Here is a 19,948-nt window from a genome sequence, read left to right on the forward strand (position 1 = left end):
AGACCAGTTTTGATTTTCTAAAATGCCTCGCTGTACTTGTATTTGGACGAAGAATCTAACATAATGGCATTCAAAACACTGCTACTTAGTAGAAAGACCTTGTAATACAGTTCAGTTGTAATCTGTGTGAGGAGGCCTTCTGAAACTAGGCTTGTATGTAAAGTGCTTCTCCCTTTAAAACAAATGGAAAGTTTTAAGTGTCCTTCCTCTTTAGTGATGTATATGCTACACAAAAGGCTTGTCAGCTAAAGGTTGCTTTGATCTTTGACAAGGCTGCATTGGGCCATTGCATTATTACTGGAGAAAATTTCCACTAAAGACCAAATAGGCGATTTACTCTGTAGGGTCTTATGGACTGGCTCTATTTGTTTTTCTAGTGTGAAGGTCTGTAAAACTGAATATAACTTCGGATCGAATATTCAGACTGGCACAATCACACGAAGTTTTTTACATTAGCAAAATGACATCTAACAAAATGGTGATGTCAGAGTTGCCTATCTGAAATTTAACAGTATGTTTACCCTGTACAATCACTACCTGTATGAAGAAAAATTATAAGTTATGTCCCAAAAGCTGACCCCACTAGCCTCTCATCCTTAAAGACACACAGGCAATCTCACAGCCAGAGCTGTCCATTAGGGACCTGCTCACCCCCTGGCTCCCAGGGCACTTCACCTGTTCACCTAGTTTGGCTTGATCTTCGCTAATAATCACACACTCACTTGTACACACGTGCTCACTCCAGTTGCTGTGCTCAGACCCCCATATAGGCACATCGAATAGAGGTTCCCTTACCCAGGAGAGAGTTACAAAGGAATTTAATAAGAAGACAGGGCAGACTGCGCTGATCAATGAGCATGGCAGGGTCAAACAAGTGTACTGACTAGCAAAGTATTTAGATGCGACTGGTCCTTTTTATGCCCTTAGACCTCCATTCTTCCACACTTGTTCCTCCCTAAATCACTTAAGTGCCTCCCTTTACCTGCCTTTGGTTCTTCCCAGAAACATCCCATAATAATTCCTGTGCAATCCCAAAATACTATTCCCCTGCATCCCATCCTGTGTGCTGCACGCCTCAGCAGCAACCCCCCCTCACTCTGAAAGGTGCTCTGGCATTGACTCATCTTGAAGGGTTTCAGGTCTGCACCCTGGGGCTGAGGCTGTCCTGCAACAGCCCTGGGAAGGGCCCAGACCGGGTGTCCCTTCCTCAAAGTCCTTAGTTCAGGTTTCTGCCTGCCACTGTGTCTCTGTGCTCTTCTGGGCTTGTGGAGGTGGGCCTTTGGTGGGCTGATGGCCCCTGTGATGAACCTGGCAGGGTATTATTTGGGCTCCCCTTCCTGCCGTTGTCTCTCTATGCTCCTTTGTCCGTGTTCAGACAAGTTTTTATCACATAACCTAATAGTTAATACTACCCATTCTTTCCTTTTTCCAGCCAAATGTAGTGAATTTGTATTTCTTGAACTGTCCCAACCATTCGCAGAATGGGAAGAAGACAGACTGACTGAACTGATTACAGATGTGAGCAAGAAGAACAGAGCACCAGATCTCCCTGACTTTTTGTCTTTGAAACAAGCATTACCCTTGTTTAAGGATCTTTCTCCTGAAGAGAGCTCTTTTTTGAGTTCCAATAAGGATCTACTAAAGCAATGTATGCCAAAAAAAAATACCTCAGATGCCTATCAGCCTGCAGTTCAGGTTAGTGAGTAGCTGTTGCTTGATTCATCACCACCTGTTGGCATTCACATGTTCGAGTAAAATTTAGATCAGCCAGTTGCAGAAAAGAAATTCTTTCTTAACCCATAGCTCAAAAAAAAAAAAAATCAGTCATGTTTGTTATTTCTCTCTCACAATGGGATAAGATTTGTGGTAAACTAGGTTGTGTCCACAGAAAGATAGCATATAGAACTCATGATTAAGTGGCTAATAACTGAAGCTTTAGGCTGGATTGAGGTTGTGTATGCCTAGAACCACAGGGATTTCCTGCCCATGTGGTGTCTCCAGGGCAGCAAATTTGAAGTTAATCAAGTAATAAGTGATGGAGTAATTTTTCAGTTGAACTGGAAGTGAAAGGGTGCAGCAGAGGAGCAGCTGTGTGTCTTGCTCATTCTGGACACCTCTAGACATTTTTGTAGGGGCTCCACAGCTTGAAATGCCAAATGATTCCTAAGGCTGCTGAGGAGGCAGGGCTGTGCAAGTTAATGTGTTAATACACCTCCCTCTGAGGAGTAAATGTCTCAACCCAATCCCACATCATTGTCACTTCAGGAATTACATGTTTGTTCCCATCAGTAAAAAGCACAGTGACAAACAGATCAATCTAGGAACTTAAAAATCGAGCAAGCCAGTTCAAATCTGTATCATTTTTAGGCAAATTAAGAACTAGATTTTCAAACATTCCAAGCATACATAGGTGCTACTAAGACAGTCTGATACTTGTCTCTGTCCTTTCAGGTCCTGTTTATTCTCCAATCCTAGTTCTGCATCAATCGGCTGAATAATGCTTAAACTGTTTTAGGGAGAGGTTATGAACAGATGAAGACCTGTCATCATTTTAGAAGGGACATAATGTTTTTTATAGTCTGAGCAATGGCACACTTGCCTAAATACTGGTGTTTACACTTATGCTCTCCAGCAAGATTCCTTTCCAGTGATGCAGGGTACTCCTATGGACTTCAGGCTTGGTTTTTCTGTGTTCCGTTTTACATATCAAGCTGTGTAACACTTTTTACTGTTGTTATTGTTTGAAATCTTTCTGGTAGGAATCAAAACGAAAAGTGGTCAGGCCCAGTTATGCCCTTGCAAATACACAGAATAGTGGTTGCTATTCTATCTCTCTGTCCTCTGCGCTGAATGAAGAATGGGAAGAAGTAAGAGAAACTGGAGCAGTTAAGAAGTAAGTCTGTTTCATATAAATGAGAAGGTGAAAGTAAAACAAATGGAATAAAAGCATCTTCTAGCTGATTTGAAAGTGCTGTGTGAAAGATGGTCTAGAAATCTAAAATATCACCAAGTAGGAATGTAGTCATTCCTGTTTCCATCCTAATAGTTAATGGACAAAATGGATGTGTTACACGATGATAGAAAATCTCCCAGAAATTAGAGAATACCTGAATTGTGACTACCAGCTCATATCAGGGATGCAGCAATGGGAGGGTAGGGACCTCATGGCCTCTGTGAGTGTCCATCTAAGTCCATATCACAGCAAAACTCTTGCTAACTTAAGATGAGCTCTTTTTTAATCTAAACAATGTTTTCTTTCACTGTTCTGTCACACTCAATCTATTTAAATTAGTTTGTCATACAATTTACTAGTTAGTACAGGAGCTTGGTTACCAAAAGACATTAGAAAATAAGAACACACAAATGTGTAATGCAGCAAGATATTATGAGAGTGCTGACATGCTTCAGTTCTGTCTGCACTAGCCTGTTAGTCGTCATACTTCTTGTACGGCAAGCATTAGCGAAGTAAATTGCTCTTAAGAGCTCTTCCCCTTTGCCATCGCTGTTTTTACTGACAGTATAGCAGTTGGTTTTGTTTCCACAACAGCAAAAATGCTCAGTTCATGGTTTTGCTTAAGTAACATAGTCATTAATCTAAAGCTTTTTAAATACATTTAAAATATTACCATTATAAGTAACTCGGGTAGTTTCAAACAGCTTAAAGTACATATGCTGCATGGTGGCACGGTAAACCCAAGTTTCCTGCTTGGAAATGTGGGAGTCCTTATTGGAATCTTAATAGAAAATCAGTGTTCATTCATACCATTTGAGAATATGTCCCTAGTATTTCTTCCCATTTTATATAGCCATTTGCCAATTCTATTAAAAATAGAAAACCAAAATAAAGGTTAAAAAAAATCGCCTCTTCAGAAATTTTCTTAATATCAGTGTGCAGTGGGGTGCGTGTTTCTTTTATAACACTGAACTATTGGAGAAGGAAATGGTAAAGGACTTTCGAGTTAGTCAACAGTTTTGAGAACTACCACTTTTAACAGGTTTTCTAGAAGATCTTCTATAGGTGGAACAGCCGTATTAAGAAGAATGTCATGTAAAACAGTTTGTCACTGTTGTAACATGATATGTGTTTTCTAGTTTAATTGTTTATCCACCCCCACCTGCAAAAGGAGGACTGGGAGTCACAAGAGAAGACCTAGAGTGCTTAGAGTATGGAGAGTTTCTCAATGATGTCATCATTGATTTCTATCTTAAGTAAGTAATCACAGCCTTAACTGGACCCTTCTTTCTGGATCCTGATCTGGACTTGAATGTTAATGTAAATGTTCGTCACTAAATATGATGCAACAGTTTCAGAAGTAACAGTATGATGAATTTGTAAGTTGGGCTTTATTAAAGCTTTTATGTAGTCTTAGCGGTTTCACTTTTTTTCTTCTTGACCCTCTAAAGGGCTGTGATGCATCCCAGACAGAATAGCTGAGGGGAAAAAAGCCTTTTGGTGACCTCACAGAATGGAAAGTGCTGAGCAGTTTTAAGCAGGCAGTTGAACAAAGTAGAGGGTCTGTACTAGGTAGTTTATGAAGTCTGCATGAAGTGGAGCATCCTCTGCTGTTCTGTGCAAGAATTCAGGAATTCTTCTCAGGTACAGCTCCTGCAGAAAGGAACACAGCTAATACTTCTTGAGGAAGTTGTGCTTGGCTTACCTGCTTCATGTCATCCTGCTGAAGTTGCTTGTGAAAGCAAGTGTTCCAGAACCAGCATTGTGGGCCACCATTCCCTAAACCTGAGCTTTGTTTTCCCTGTGCTGACTTAAACCTAAGCAGAATTCTTGCCCTTTGGAGGGTTGTCTGTATGAATTCCACTTTGCTTGGCATCTAGCATGGCTGCGGTAACTGTGAGCAAAGGAAGCCAGTTAAAACTTCTTGTCTAGAGAAGTGGGAAAGGGAACGTGTACCAGAGTGTTTCAATGTGGTTTTACAGCGCAGCCACCTGTATTTTGTTCTAAACTAGAAATAAATAATGTGGCATGGTCCTCCCAATAGCTGCAGCTTCATGTTGCCAGAAGAGGAAGGTCTGAAGAAAGGAATTCAGTGTAATCATTGCAGAAGCCCCTCTGCTTTTTAAATTTGTTAGACTTCCCACATTCTGTTTTCATTGTGTTGCAAGCTGTGTCATGTATGACTGTGTTGTCCAAGCCATCATGTGAAGCTGGAGGCACCTTGTGTAGGATGACTGCAATTATGAGAGCTTTGGCCTTCTAGGATGACAGAATAAACACTCAAGCTGATGTTTATAGTAAAATGATCAACCGTAAAGTCATACAGAATGAGTACCTGTAGAATATTTGTCTTAACTTTCAGATGTGTAACCTGAAGAAGTAAAATGGACACTTTATAGTACCGAACTCTTCTGTGCTTTTTGTATACGTGTGAGTGCAACATTCCATAGAGTTAAATTTGGTTAGGTTTTCAAGCCTGTCTTAATTGCAAGGGCTAGAAACCTAACTCTAAAAATAAATCCAGAAGCCTAAACACTGGAGCACAAATCTGAGATTAAAAAAACTGCATTCTTAGTAGTTACTTGGCTTTCACATACTCTGATGTCCACCCATGTGCATATTGAAAATAGAATAGAGAGAAAAGTTTGGCATGATCAGCGGCTGTGAAGGCAACTGAGCATAAGTCATTAAAATAATTGTCCTTCTTTTTTATTGGTAATGGTACTTTCTAGAAAAGGAATTTAATAATTTCCTTCTTTTTCCTTTGGTAGATACCTCTTGTTGGAGAAGGTGCCAAAACATCTTGCTGATCGTACACACATTTTTAGTAGTTTCTTCTATAAGTGCCTGACCAGGACAGAAAAAAACTCTGAGGGGGATCTCAATGTTTCGTAAGTTCATTTCAGATGCCATCATGACCAGAAGTAAGCTATCTATTGATGCCACTTGGAAGTTCTGTGGATCATCTCCTAATACAGCACATAAAATAGTAATCTGTGTTCCCCAAAGCATTAGTCGTTAAAAGTTGTAACTCACAATCTAAGTATAGTGGTGTTTTTCATTTGAAATCTAAGTGTGATTCATACTGAATATGAATGCAAATTTTATTACTTTTCTCCAACTTTATCTGAAGCTTTACTTCAGACAATTATTTATGTATTTTGATCTTTTAATGATAAACTCAGTTTTGCAAGGTATGCATCATTTTAAGAAATTTCTTTTTACATATTGGTAATAAATTATTGTCCAAATTTTTAGTAAGAAATTTTTTTACACACCAGGTTTACACATTTGTTCTTAAGTGCATGAGCGCACTGGAATTGGAGAGTTTCACAAAAAGGTATCATTAAGAGCTCAAGAGCACTGTATCACGTTGTGTGTCCTGCTAAGTATATAAAGGGTAGGACCATCCCTAGCACACTTTCTGTTCCATCTCCATGCTCATGTCTGAGAGTGGAGCTTGCCCTGCCACATCACTTAAGTGATGATCTACCAGCAACTTTCATTCAGTTTTCATCATTCAGCTTATCGAAATTGTTTGGGTGTTTTTTTTTATTTCTCTCAAGTGATTTTTCTTCGGTTATCCATGAAGTCCCCAGGTTTTTCACTGTACTGGCAAATGAGGCCGCTGGCACAGAGAGCTATGCCATCTTGTTTGTTACAGTCACTAGCGGGTGAAAGCTATGGTGAAGGGGGATAAAAAACGCAGCTTCTGTAATATTTTCAAAGATGTCTCAAATTGCAGGAGCTGTGCTTGAGAGAATGTCTTCCATTATTTTTCTGTCTTCTGACCCTGAATGTTCTGAGGTGGAGACTAAATTATCCATGTTAAGAATACTGTTGTGCCTTGATCTGATTCCTTTTACAAGGCAGGACTGTTCATAACCTGCTTGAGGAACTAGAATGGCACTCTTAATTCACCATATTTCAAGGACTGTAGCTGATCCAGATCAGGAGATAGCTTTGGAAATTCTAGTTTTGTATTTGGGCTTAGATGCTTACTTTATGATTACAAGTAGTTTTGGTTTTCTTTCTTTGTTTCTGTGGGGTTTTTTTTATAAATGGATAGTGGAAAACTGGGCTCTGTACTGTTGTAAATGAAATTAGCCTCAATTTGATGTAGCTACTTAACTTAAAGACACATTGCTTCTCTTTCTTTACACTGCTTAACCAGTAGATTGAGGAAGCTCCTTCTACGAGTGCTTTCCCAGGCTGCAAACATGCCTTCCCCTTTTAAGTTCCCAGTGCTTCTTGAGTCCTGTAGCAGAGGAAGTTTGCAGAAAGTCTTCACTTAATGCTGGCCCATGCAGAGTCCCGCAGCAGCTTGGTTTCCATTCCTCACTCCTTTTCTCCCGTTCCTCCTACAGTGAAGTTACGTTTCGTGATCAAATATCGGGATGGAATCAGAATGGTAATAGGGGGTGTCTCCCCAGTAGAGTGAATTTTGCTTTCAGATCATACTGGAGTAAGGTTCTATGAATCTATGGTTTCTGTTTCAACTTGTGCAAACTAAGAAAATTGAAAATCTAAATTTAGGTTTCTTCTCAAATTATTCTTATTCTCCTAGTATCCTGTCTTCATACTTTATGTCTGTAGGACTAGAAATAAAATGTGCTCCAGCATTTAAAGCTCAGGACTGGAGGGGATCTGTTTCAATTCTGGCTTTGCTGCAGGTGTGTTGCATGACCCTATGCAAGGCATTTAGCTTTTTCCTTCAAAAGATAAGGTGGTTTAGGCAGGTCTTCAAAAGTGGTATTGTGAATTTTTTACACTGGCTGGGATTTAGTTGAGATTTTTGCATTTAGTATAGTAAATAATAATTACTAGACAAATAACTGCAAGAAATCCTTTCAAATATATGGATGATGATTTTTCCAGAAGAGTTTAAGATGGTTTGGAAATGGCTTGTTAGTCACTTAGACTTCGTGGTGTGCTGATTTTTTTTTTTTTTTCTGTCAGGGAAATTTCAAGAGTAAATGAAAAACCCATTGAGGGATGGGGAAGATGTAGGAATACTAATCCCTATCTCTTGCTTTAACTAAAAAGAACAAATCCGAACAACAATTGTCATTTGGTTTCTGCAGAGTGGCACAGAGAAGACATAGAAGAGTAAGAACATGGACTCGTCATATAAACATCTTCAGTAAAGATTATATCTTTGTTCCTGTGAATGAGGAGTAAGTCTATGTTTTAGACAGTTTCTGATATTTAAAGATTTAAATATTTGAACGTTGTGGTGATAAAAAGATTGATGGCTGTAAGCTTGGATCATTGGAAATAAACGCATTAGATTTTGAAGAGGTAACAGGTGTGGAATGAGTAATTTTTAGTCTTTTCAAAAGTTAAACTTTTTATTTAGTTGTCTTCAGTAAAGTCTGCATCACTGGTTTTTGTTTTAATGAAAATTGCATTTAAGTATTTTTCAAAATAATTTGTGTGGCATGATGATTCCTGTGTGCTTAAGTAATATTTCTATTAAAAAATCACAGCAACTCATAGTGTTAATGGATCAGGAGTAGTACTTCATGGTCTGTGCCTTGGCCTAGTTGAATAACTGACCTCTGTGTGGAAACTCCAGTAAAACTGAAGTCATTGAGAGTCACCTGTGCAAAACAGCTGTAGAAAGAAATAAGGCTAGAGGGGTGTCATGCTCAGCTATATTCAAAACTGGGATCACCATCTCAGATTATTTTCTTACTATTTTTTTCCTTTTTTACAGTGTGGGATGGGTGGTGAGAAACTGAATAATTGCTGTGGTGGGTTTATTGTTTTTTTTTTTTTTAAGCAGTTGATACTTACTTTTGCAGTTATACCACAATGCAAGATAAAAATGAGTGAGAGGATTAGTACAAGATGCCATGAAGGAACATGGCAACGATGGTTATGTGTCGTTGAACGGTTGTGCATGAGGTCTCAATGTTATAAAAACTTTTCTTATCCTTTTCAGAACCAAATGTTACAGTTTTGACATGGTTTTTTTCCCCCCCCTCTCCCCACTGCTGGGCAGGTCTCATTGGTACATTGCAGTTATCTGTTTTCCTTGGTTAGAAGAAGCTGTGTATGAGGAGTGTCCCCAGCAGAATCCATTATATCACCAGCGTCAACAATCTTCACTTCGGTCAGAGAGTGAGAACACTAGAACTGATTCAGTGTTGGCCTTTCCTGGTAACTGCAAGGATGAAGAAGAAATGGATGCTAACAGAAGTTTATTCTCAAAAGGTAGGTAGTCTAGAAGAAAATTGTCAAGCGTACACAGTTCTAACAGCATCTTAATTCTTGAAGGAGAGAGATGGCATCTTAAAAAGTATCTTATACGTCAAGATTGATGTAATATGTTTTTGTATTACCATGCATAGCAAGGACTGTGCTGCATTCTTGTCTGCAGCTCTGGAAAATATTGGAAGGGATACATAAAATCAGTGGTTCAGATCCCATCATGAGTGGAAAGTTCTTGGATTTCAGTAATAATTTTATCAGGAAGGAAGGCCCTCAGTAACTCTGCTATTTTGAACGTTCAGAGGGGAAGCAAAATTAGTTTATACTTCATTGCTGAATTTTGACTATTAATAGTCATGAATTTGAAAATTAAAATATTTCCGTTAGGAAATAATTTCTTAAGACTTTTAAATTTATTCTTTTGTACTAGGTGGCAATGAAATTGCTGCTTCTGCTTCAGTCCTGGATTCAGGTATTTCTAAAGTAAGTGCCTTTTTGTACTGACAGAGGAAACATGTATCAGTCTATTTCTGAAGGCTCTGAGACTTGACCAAGTGATTTTGCGTCATCTTTTTTGCAGCAGCTGTCGACATTTGTGTGGCCTGTGGCATGTGCAAGGCACTTAGAATTAACCTAAAGTCCTTCTCTGCCTACCTATCTTGCCTATACTATGCTTTCACATGTTTTAAAAAATTATTTTATTGGTTTCTTCCATTCTGAAGTAGGAGCTTCTCTGGCTTTACCATTAAATCTGTGAGGACATTTGAGTTTATAATTGTTGTGGGTTTTTAAAGGTTATTTTTATTTTCTCTTGTCCCAGATCTCCCTAAGTAATTCCAAAAGCCAGATTTGTAAAAGGTACGTTTCTGTTTTCATATTGTATCATTAAGTTATATGAAGTTCTGCAGTCATTCAGTTATTTGTCATAAAGCCACAGCTGTAGGAATGTGTCCATTTTTTCATGCTTGTTCAGATATTGATGCTCTTTTCAAGCTGTATTCAAACAAAATGCTTGCTTCAGTAATGTTGGTAATGAAAGACTGCAATGATTTGTTTTTTTTGTTGCATACAGGCCTTGTATACTCATCTTAGATTCTTTGAAAGCTGGTTCTGTGCAGAAAACAGTTCAGGTTTTAAGAGAGTAAGTAACTACAGTTTCTGTATATTAGAAAGAGATGCTGTTGGTCATATTTTATGTTCAAAATACTTTTCTCTATAAAGGCGTACATCTCTAATGCTAAAGGAAAATCCTTAAAGAGCCACAACGAAGAAAATTGTAATAGCAGTACAGCAGCTTGTGTGAAAGGCCTGTCTTTGTACCGCAGCCCAGCTATAATGCAAAAACTGTAAAGTGGACAGTCTTTTTGAAATGAAAAAAAAAAGATTAAAGTAGAGGGGAGTTCGGGTTTGTTTGGGTTTTTTAATCCCTTCTGGTTCAGTAATGGAGGGTGTTTTTAAGGGTAGGAAAACAGATCCTTTAAAATGAATACTTTGAAATATAAATGATTAATTTTCCAAAGGGCTGATCATTAATTTTTTTTGATGGAGCTTACAGAATTAATGTTAGATCCACTCCTATCTATGTCCAAAAAAGTAGAAACTAGCCTGAAGTTGTCTGAAAGCTTGATGTGTCAGTACAGTTGTATCGGAATGGTATTATTTGTTTTGAAAAGAGAGTAAAAATATATTCAGTCTTTTATGTGATAAATATGTAAGTATAGAAGAACGTCTTCAAACTTTCAGTACTTTTACACACTCCTAATGACTTCAACATCTATCAACGAATTTTTAAAAAGTTGCTAATATTAAATAATTGAAGGTAAACAGAATTGTTCTTTTTGTTCTCTTGTATCCACTTTACTGAAAGGAACAAAAATCTCTAAAACAAATAGTACGTCCTTGTAAAAGTAAATTCTTCAAAATACTGTGTGAGGGTTAGGTAAGAGTCAGAAATTTTTGTGAAACCATCTTTTCCTTAGGTAGAGAGGGTTCCCCAACATGTGTGTCTTGAGAGGAAGAATGAAATAGCAATTTTTTTCCCCCTTTTTTTAATCTCTGTGGGATGTATTAACTTAGTGCTCTATGCTTTGAGCTACTCCTGGGGTTGATATTCCAAAGAGGGTGCTTTCCTGAAGTTCAGAGAGCTGTCAAGAAAAGTCAGAAAACAGAGGTGATTTATGGAGTTGCAAGATCAGGGGAGTTTGGGAAGCAGACCTCTTATTCCTTCAGTTTGCAGTTAGACCCTGAAAGCAGAAGTTGAAGGAAACTGATGCAGGGGTTCCGTGACCTCTTCTTTTCCTGAGTTGATTTTTGTTGTGTTTTGGGCAGTGGTCAGGCTCAAACAAATTCATTTTGAAGTCTACAGTCGTAGGTTCTTGCAGTTTCTAGGGAATGTGTTTCACTGAACTCTCTTCATCTTTGAATTTTTTCATGTTTGCTGCCTTTTCACAGGTGCCATTTTCCTCAAAGGTGTTTTGGGTGTTACATGTATTTTTATTCTCAGAATTGCAAGGACGTGGTTGGGGCTTTTAGAAATCAGACACAAGGTCTGACTTTAGGGAATTAAAAACATATACATTGAGTCAGACTTTATGTCTGATTTTGCACAAGCTCTGAATCTTTGCAACTCTGAGTGAAGTCAGCAAAATATAGGTAACTGTTGCCTTTGAAAATCAGACCCTTATGCTTTCAATCCCATCTTCAAAATCAGTGGCCGGCCCGGAATGTGGGGTCAGTGAGTTGCTACTGAAGCACAAGAACAACAGAAAAGCCTCGTAACAAATAAGTCATAATCATTAAAAAAGTGATCCCTTAAGGCTTTTAACGAGTCTTTGTATACCTTGCACACTTGTAGGTTGCAAGGGTTATATTGGTGAGATTGTAACTGAAGTTGTTCATAAGGTGAATTGAAGGGGTTTTTAAATAGTTTGCTTAGGTTAGAAAGCTACTGCTGGCCCATTAGAATGAACTCAGGAAAAATCTGTGTGATAGCCAGGAAAGACTACTTCAGTTCTTCCTTTAGTTAAGGTTTAAAAATGTCCTGATATCCTAATAGCTTGAAGAAACTCAGCACAAATTACTTTGTTTTTAAATAACGTTGTGCATCTTTGTTTCATATATTGCATATTATGTGGTAGAGATGTCTCTGAGTGTGGTAGAATATTGGGTAGTGGAAATTGTTTTCCTTGTATGAATTTCTTTGTCAGATTCTGTGACAGAAATTGGTTAAAGCTGTTTTAGCTTTTTGGCCAGCTCCAGGACAATATTGAGTAGTATCCCAAAATGCATTGAGCTTGGGAGTTTTCTCAATTATTTAATCCGTTTGCTTGCTTTCTTTTGTAGGTACCTTGAAGTGGAATGGGAAGCTAAACGAAAAACGCATCGAGTTTTCAATAAATCAACTATGATTGACCTGTGTCCCAGGGTGCCTAAACAAGATAACACCAGTGATTGTGGGGTCTATTTGCTGCAATATGTAGAAAGTTTCTTCGAGGTACAAATGGAGTATAAGTACAAACTTTGAGTACAAACTACCTTCCCCTTTCCCCAAAAATCACCTTAAATCCAAAAGCCTACTTCTGATGGAAATAGCCAAACACAAAAGCCAGTGATGCTCAGCCTCTAAAAGCATCACAGCCATTTGAGGAAGAGGAGGTGAAACCCATTCTTCAAGTAGTGGCAGGGGTCTTTGTTTCTGGAGCACAGTTTCTAATCTGGGTGTGTTGCTTTTACATTGACACATTCAGTATCCCTAACTATTTGGGTGTATTTGGAGTCTGTTCAGTTTACACGTTTCTGGCCTACAGATATTATAAGGGCATCTTCTGTGTACGTCTCTTCTTGTAGCCTCTCAAACCTTGGTCAGCTTGTGCATTGGCCTTTGAGTGGCTGTGTAGGAAGCAGCTTCTCTCTGCAGGGAAGGGGGGATCCTTAAAAAGGAATGCACAGAGCTAAAAGAGCCTCTCTTTCCTGTTCAGCACATACCTCTAAACATATGCAGATGCTGGGCTTCAGGCATTGTCTTTTAGGGTGTCTGCAGCTGTTCCTCCCCCTGATCCAGGGCACTGCTCTCTTGCTCTGTCCTTTGAGTGCCTCTGCTTGTTTGATGCTTATACATGTGGTACACATTCTGAGAGTCCTGTGTGTGGGTCCTTGGCCAGCAGACAGATTTTTCTTCTGTAGTAGAACAGATTGCGATTGCAGAGCGTCTCTACCGTAATGCACACAGCATGACAAATAAATGTGAGAAATTAGAGATACGTGTGCAGTTGCAGGGCTATGATCTTGTTGAGATCACGGGGACGTGGTGTAGCTCACATGGCTGGAGCACTGTAGTGGATGGATACCGGCTCTTTAGGAAGGGCAGGCTGGGAAGACAAGGAGGTAGAGCTGCCCTTTATGTGAGAGAGCAGCTGGAATGCACAGAGCTTTGCCTAGGGTTGGATGAGGAGGCAAGCGAGAGCTTATGGGTAGTGATTAAAGAGCAGACTATAATATGGCTGACATAATAGTGGGCATCTGCTGCAGGCCACCTGATCAGGAAGAATAAGTGGATGAGGCCTTCTGCAGACAGCTAGAAGGAGCCTCACATTCACAGGCCCTGGTCCTTGTGTGGGACTTTAACTACTCTGACATCTGCTGGAGGGACAACATGGAAGGACATAAGCAATCCAGGAGGTTCCTGGAAAGCAACGATGACAGCTTCCTGACCCAAGTGATAGAGGAGCCAATGAGGAGAGGTGCTCTGCTGGACAGCATACTCACAAGCAAGGAAGGTCTGGTTGGGTATGTAAAGGTCAAAGGCAGCCTGGGCTGCAGTGACCATAAGATGATGGAGTTTCAGGATCATGAGAGGACGGACCAGGGCAAAAAGCAAGATCACAAGCCTGGACTTTGGCCTCTTCAGGGATCTGCTTGGAAGGATTCCATCGGATAAGGCCCAGGAGGGAAGAGGGGTCCAAGAAGACTGGTTGATATTCAAGGAACACCACCTGCAAGCTGAAGAACAGTTCATCCAAACAAGCAGGAAGTCAAGCAGAGATGCCAGGAGGCCTGCATGGATGGATGATCAGCTCCTGGTGAAACTCAAACACAAAAAGGAAGTATACAGAAGACAGAAGAGGGGACAAGTAATCTGGGAGAAATATAGAGACACTGTCCAAGCATTCAAAGATGTAATTCAGAAAGGCAAACCCATCTGGAGTTTAATCTGGTTGAGGGGATGTCAAAGGTAACAAGGTCTTCTATAATTAGGTAAGCAGCAAAAGGGAGAGTAGGGAAGATGTGGGCTGACTGCTGAACGGGGCAGGGACCCTGGTGATAGTACAAGAGAGAGATGGTGCTATCGGAGCAAGTCCAGCAAAGGGTCACAAAGATGATTAAGTAGTGGAGCATCTCTCCTGTGAGGAAAATTTGAGAGAGCTGGGACACTCAGAGAAGGGTCAGGGGGGTCCTATCAATGCATACAAATATCTGAAGGGAGGGTGCAAAATGGACAGAGTCCTCTCTTCAGTGGTGGCCAGTGACAGGACAAGAGGCAATGGATGCAAATTGAAGCACAGGAGGTTCCCCCTGGATGTAAGGCAAAGCCTTTTTTTTTTTTTTTTTTTACTGTGAGGACGACCAAGTGCTTGTACAGTTTCCCTAAGAGATCTTGTGGAGTGTCCCTCCTTGGAGATACTCGAAAGCTGTCTGGACCTGGTCCTGGCAACTGACTGTAGGTGGCCCTACTTGAGCAGGGTGTTTGGACTGGATGACTTCCAGAGGTCCCTTCCAACCTCAGCCATTCTATGGTTAAGTGATAGATGAGTTGAGCTCTTGTGTAGGTGGAAAATTAAATTCTTTACCAATGCTTTTGAACTGCCCATTCTCTAACAGTGGGATCATGTTCTGCTTGCAGAAGCAAGGTCAGGACAAGATGGTCATAATTTGTCCTAAACATACCAGTGCTCATGGACCACAAATCATGATGTATTTTTCACTTTGCTTTTTTTCACTTTTTGTGAAAGTAAAATACAAGCATGACAAAGGAATGAAGAGGGAAAGAGGGGAAAAAATTGACTTTGGCAGATCAGATGTGGTGTTGTGGTCTTGCTGCCAAACCTGCCAACATGTCTCAGCCATTTCAATTTGCTATCCTCTCTTGTTCTGAATTCTCCCCTCTCATGTCCTGCTAAAACTACTAGCATTGTTCTTGTTTGTTTTTTTTTTTTATTGTCTTCTAGCAGACAGACCAGCTCATGACAGAAAAGCACATGCCCGTGGCAACAAAGCCTCGTCGTCCTTAAGTGCTGTATGCTTGATCCTGCCCTATAGTGTGATTGCATGTGTGTGTGTTGTGACCAAAGTGCATCTGTCCCTTGTTAGGTATCAAGAGTATGTCTAATTGTATCATAGTACATGGAATCTGCCTTGAATATGTGCTTATACTGATGTATCTTTAAGAGAAGTGGTGATAATCTGTTTGGTGTTTACCATGAGTAGCTTGTGGGAAGGGTATGTATGTATGTGATTACCACAGGGGAACTGGAATTTGACTTTGAAGCCTGTCACTGTCTCATGGAAACTTGTTTGTGCCTTCTTGGTCTTAGCGGTAATGGAAGGGTTTTAAATTCTTTTCAAAGGTTGCTTTAGGAAATTCATGCTGTAAATATTCCTTTTTCTGTTACCAGAATCCCATAGTTAACTTTGAAGAGCCGCTGCAGCTGGAGAAGTGGTTCCCTCGTCAGTTGATCAGAAGCAAAAGAGAAGAAGTTCGAGACCTGATCTTGCAACTGCACTTTCAACAGCATAGTGGCAGCAGCAGCTAATAAATCTAATAAGCCAGACCTGGCAAAGAACATTGGTGTATAAAGTAACTGGAACTCTGCTTAGCAGCATTTGGGCTCTTTCTGCCTTGCAACGAAGGAGAGGAAAAAAAAAAAAAAAACACGAGAAGTATTTTGTTTGTTCACTGTGTATTTATTTAAAGAATTTTTTTCATTTGGGTTCTATGGTCATAGAATGCAATTGTGGGGGGAAGAGGAGAAGGTTGTAGATAAGAGTGTAAATATGTAAGTTAAAACTAATACATATGGATTACTAATTGATTCTTTACTTGGAATATGAAAGCTGCATACAGGTACGTGCCACAAGGATGTAAAAATATTGTCATCTTTTGGAGCCTGGTCTTTACACTTCTATATAAACATGGATGATCATGTAGGAGTCAGGCCTGAAGACAGGATTTTGACCCTACGCTGTGTGTCTCTTGATTTTGCAGCTCATACAAATACAATGAATACTGTGTATTGTTTTAAGGATCTAATATTGACTCTCTGTAGAGATGTGTGTGGTTTTTTGTTTCTGGTTATATACAGAAATAGTCTGCATGTGTCAGAAAATTCTGCCAAGATTGGAGGCTGCTGGGTTTTGACACCCCCACCCCCACCCCCCCAGCATTTTCATCATAAAAATTTATTTCCGTGAGTGGAAGATATTTGCTTGAGAGTGACCACTGAAAGCTTTTAAAGTTGAGAGCAGATATCTTAAAGTATTGTTTATGAATTGTTTTTCTTTTCAGATTTTAGAAGAAACCTTGCTCTCAAAGTACATGCTAATACAATATGCATAGGCAGTAGATTTTAAATCCTATTTGCCTTATTTTTGGGAGTTATACCTGTGAATCTTATGGCATTGCTTGCGTTATAAAGGCAAGCAGGTTGTGGCTCAACAACCTCAAAGCTGGAGGTGTTTTAATGAAAAATAAGGCCCCTTTCATTCAAAAGGTCATTATGTTGTATATAATATGTCTTTAAGAGATGTAATTTAAATATAAGACAAACAGGATTTATGCTTTGCACAGGAGACATGAGTAAAGATGCCTGAATATTTGAGTGTTTGAACTCAGAATTGATTTGATAAATAGCACAAATTCATTGTTGTCTTAATATTTATTTATTTAGTTTTTCCTCAAAAAGCAATCACATAAAACTTCAGTAATGTTTTGACATGTTGCACACTTCCTGTAGTTACTGTGCACGATAGAAGGTGACTGTCTTAAGAGGATACTTTCTCCTGTTCCCCACTGTAAGTAAACTTAATGTCATCACACCCTTTAGAAGACTGTGTGTCAGATTAACCACCTGTGTGTCATAAATGTATCTACAAAACCAGAGCTCTTAAAGCTGGAAGTAGGCTAGAGAGTTAAAAATTGAGGGCAACCCAAAGATGTTCACATCTTCGTGGCATCACAGAATTCTCAGGGCTCCTTCCCTCAAGACCACTCTGAAAGCTAGCGTTTCGAAAATGCAGTTACTACTTCAGGTTCTGTACAGTCGTCCCAAAAAGTTCCCCCCATTGTTTCTCAAACCAGGAAGCGTTCTTTCTGAAGAAGAGAGGCAACTTTAGAACAAAGTGATTTGCTGAGCGCAGTTACCTTTTGTATAGCTGTGATCAGCCTAGTGCAATTACTGTGTAGTTTTTGTCTTTGTTTCTCCTTTAATTCTAGGGTTTGTCACTACCCCGTCACCAAAAACTGTCCCCTCATCCCAGAGGTTTTGTGGCTTTCGTCACCTAAATCACAACATCAGCATTACTTAGAGGGATAATCTGTGTATTTATTGTAAGATGAAAGATGAAATGCAGAAATGTGTGCCCTTTCTCTACATCTTTTTAATTGATGCATATTTTCAATGTTTCCTTGCGACAGATAGTTTGGGCTTTTTCTTATGGTAAAGTTAGTTTTTGTCATGAAGTAATTTGTTCTTTTTAAGATCGACTGGTTTATAGATATTTAAAAGCAAAAGTCATGTAAAAAATTTTCTAAATTGGTTTTATAACATTGAAGGATTGCCTTTGTAGGTTTGTTAGATATGTGCTATGAGGATGCCAATACATTTGATATTAAAATTATCTCCAGAAGTTGCTGAATGTGATTGTTACCGTTCTTTTTCCAGCTGCCACCAGCAGCCAGTGAGCTAAGCCGGTAAGATAGGCCATCTTACTGCTTTTAAGGTATATACATAGTATGTGTATCTTAACCCAATTTGTATCAAAGTGATTATATGTTCTTCAGTCCTCATAAAGGCATGCCGCTAGTTCACAGCTTCTTGTGGCAAGCAAGGCTGCTTTTTGAATGAAGAGCCTTGTGATTGCTTGCTGCAATTAGACTAACAGTCTTGACAGCCTGAATGACTAGCCTCGGAAATGCCTGCATCCACCAGCCACAACCCACCACTTCCCAGCCATTTGCATTTAACAGACGTGAATGCTAGGAGGCGTCTGTGGGAAGAAAGTTACTTTCCAGGTACCTTCGGGCTTCCTTTGTAGTTGCTAGAACTCCCCAAAGGTAACTTCTAGCATATGTAAGGCACCACACTGATGCAGGGACCTTTTTGCACATCTCCTGCATCTCCGTTGCCTGTATTAATCCCTGTTTAACTGAAATGGAGTGGCATGATACTTCAAAGCACGCCAATCTTTGTAAGGCTCTTTACCCTACACTGTGTAACTTTGGTTTAAAGGCAATTAATTGTGTTCCAAGTGTTAAATGTAGCTATCAGTTTCTTTAAAAGAAACTCTTACATTCTGGCTGTGAGGGACCAGAAACTGGCTTCCATGAGTCATGGAGATCCGCTTAAGGCACTGTTGGCAAGCATGATGCAACAAACAAGGTGGAAGAGAAGTAACCTGAAGTAAAAACTCCAGGAAAAATATAAAAAAGACCCTAGTTATCATCAAGGGCTGGAGAAGTGAATCATGAAACTGCAAGTGTCCTCTTCTAGAAGTATCTGTGGACCGCTGTGTACTTCCTCTGGAATTGCAGGCATAGGTTAATTGCAGTCTGTCTGTCCTTTCTGGGACATGCCTCCTAGAATGTGACCCTGAAAGGAGCTTGCAGTACTCAGTACTACACCTTGCACAATAATAAAGACTTAAAAGCCATGGTAGTAACACTTCCGATTGTGACAGGGAAACAGAATGTTGCTCCTGGCAAACCCCCCCACACCACCACCCCCCACCACCCCCCCAAAAGAAGTCTCTGGTTTCTAGATGGAAGAGCGAGAATTGTAGAATGAGACTTGGAAGGTCTCGGGATTGAAAATGCTTCCGTTAATGGGTGAATAACCAAGACTAACAGCAATAGTTCTGTCCAACCAAACTGAATTTGGAAACGCTGTTCAGAGATGAAGCACAGGCACCGTGATCGCCTCTGACTGTTGAGCAAGGTAAGAGATGCTTACCTGATCAACAGTTCAGAAAAGGAGGAATGCTGAGAATAGGCTTACGTTACAAGGACAGCGTAGATAATGGAGTGTTAGATCATTTTGGTTGACCTTGCTTCCTGATTTTTCTCCTCTGAATACTTTACTATGTGGTGGAAGAAGTGGCAGTGTGATAGGCTATGGTGGGCTGAATTTGCTCAGCTGGAAGGCCGAACAGCCTCAGACCTCGCTTATTTCTTGGGAGACAGTTCCTCAGAGAAGTCTCCGGGAGCGCAAGTAAAAAGTGTTAATGGTGAAATGCTTGGCCACAGCAACCACAGACACAGAACAAGTGAAAAGGTTTTGTCTAAGCTAGTTTTCTCAGCTAAACTGACTGGGGAATTTCGTTGGTGAGTCCTGTCAAATGCCATAAAGTCAGTTGCTGTAGTCCACTCACAGGAGACAATTTATAATCTTGGTATTAAGCCCTGTAAGCTTGGAGATAGGGAGTGTCTGCCATTATATGGCTCTTCATTAGAGGCATTTTCACTGAAGCATACCTTTATTTTGTGTTGTTTAGCTACAGAGGAGTGGC

At 39.9% G+C, this 19,948-nt stretch overlaps 1 protein-coding gene across 45 annotated transcripts in view; it reads left to right on the plus strand.

Moving 5' to 3' along the window:
- The window catches only part of SENP7 (SUMO specific peptidase 7), a 45,278-nt gene extending 27,208 nt beyond the window's left edge, over nt 1-18,070 (plus strand). For 42 of the 45 annotated variants that reach the window (XM_075104902.1, XM_075104993.1, XM_075105030.1 and 39 more), the window contains 11 exons: nt 1,433-1,695; nt 2,760-2,893; nt 4,093-4,209; nt 5,725-5,844; nt 8,038-8,130; nt 8,961-9,172; nt 9,600-9,652; nt 9,990-10,027; nt 10,242-10,310; nt 12,512-12,662; nt 15,841-18,070. In XM_075104902.1, the coding sequence (XP_074961003.1) occupies nt 1,433-1,695; nt 2,760-2,893; nt 4,093-4,209; nt 5,725-5,844; nt 8,038-8,130; nt 8,961-9,172; nt 9,600-9,652; nt 9,990-10,027; nt 10,242-10,310; nt 12,512-12,662; nt 15,841-15,978 (1,388 nt within the window). In that variant the 3' untranslated portion in view covers nt 15,979-18,070. The remainder of the gene's footprint in view (nt 1-1,432; nt 1,696-2,759; nt 2,894-4,092; nt 4,210-5,724; nt 5,845-8,037; nt 8,131-8,960; nt 9,173-9,599; nt 9,653-9,989; nt 10,028-10,241; nt 10,311-12,511; nt 12,663-15,840) is intronic. The other 3 variants (XR_012662472.1, XR_012662484.1, XR_012662490.1) reach the window with 2 other exon arrangements.
- The last annotated feature ends 1,878 nt before the right edge of the window (nt 18,071-19,948 follow it).

Source organism: Phalacrocorax aristotelis, chromosome 1, assembly GCF_949628215.1.
Source record: "Phalacrocorax aristotelis chromosome 1, bGulAri2.1, whole genome shotgun sequence".
NCBI classification, from domain to species: Eukaryota; Metazoa; Chordata; class Aves; order Suliformes; family Phalacrocoracidae; genus Phalacrocorax; species Phalacrocorax aristotelis.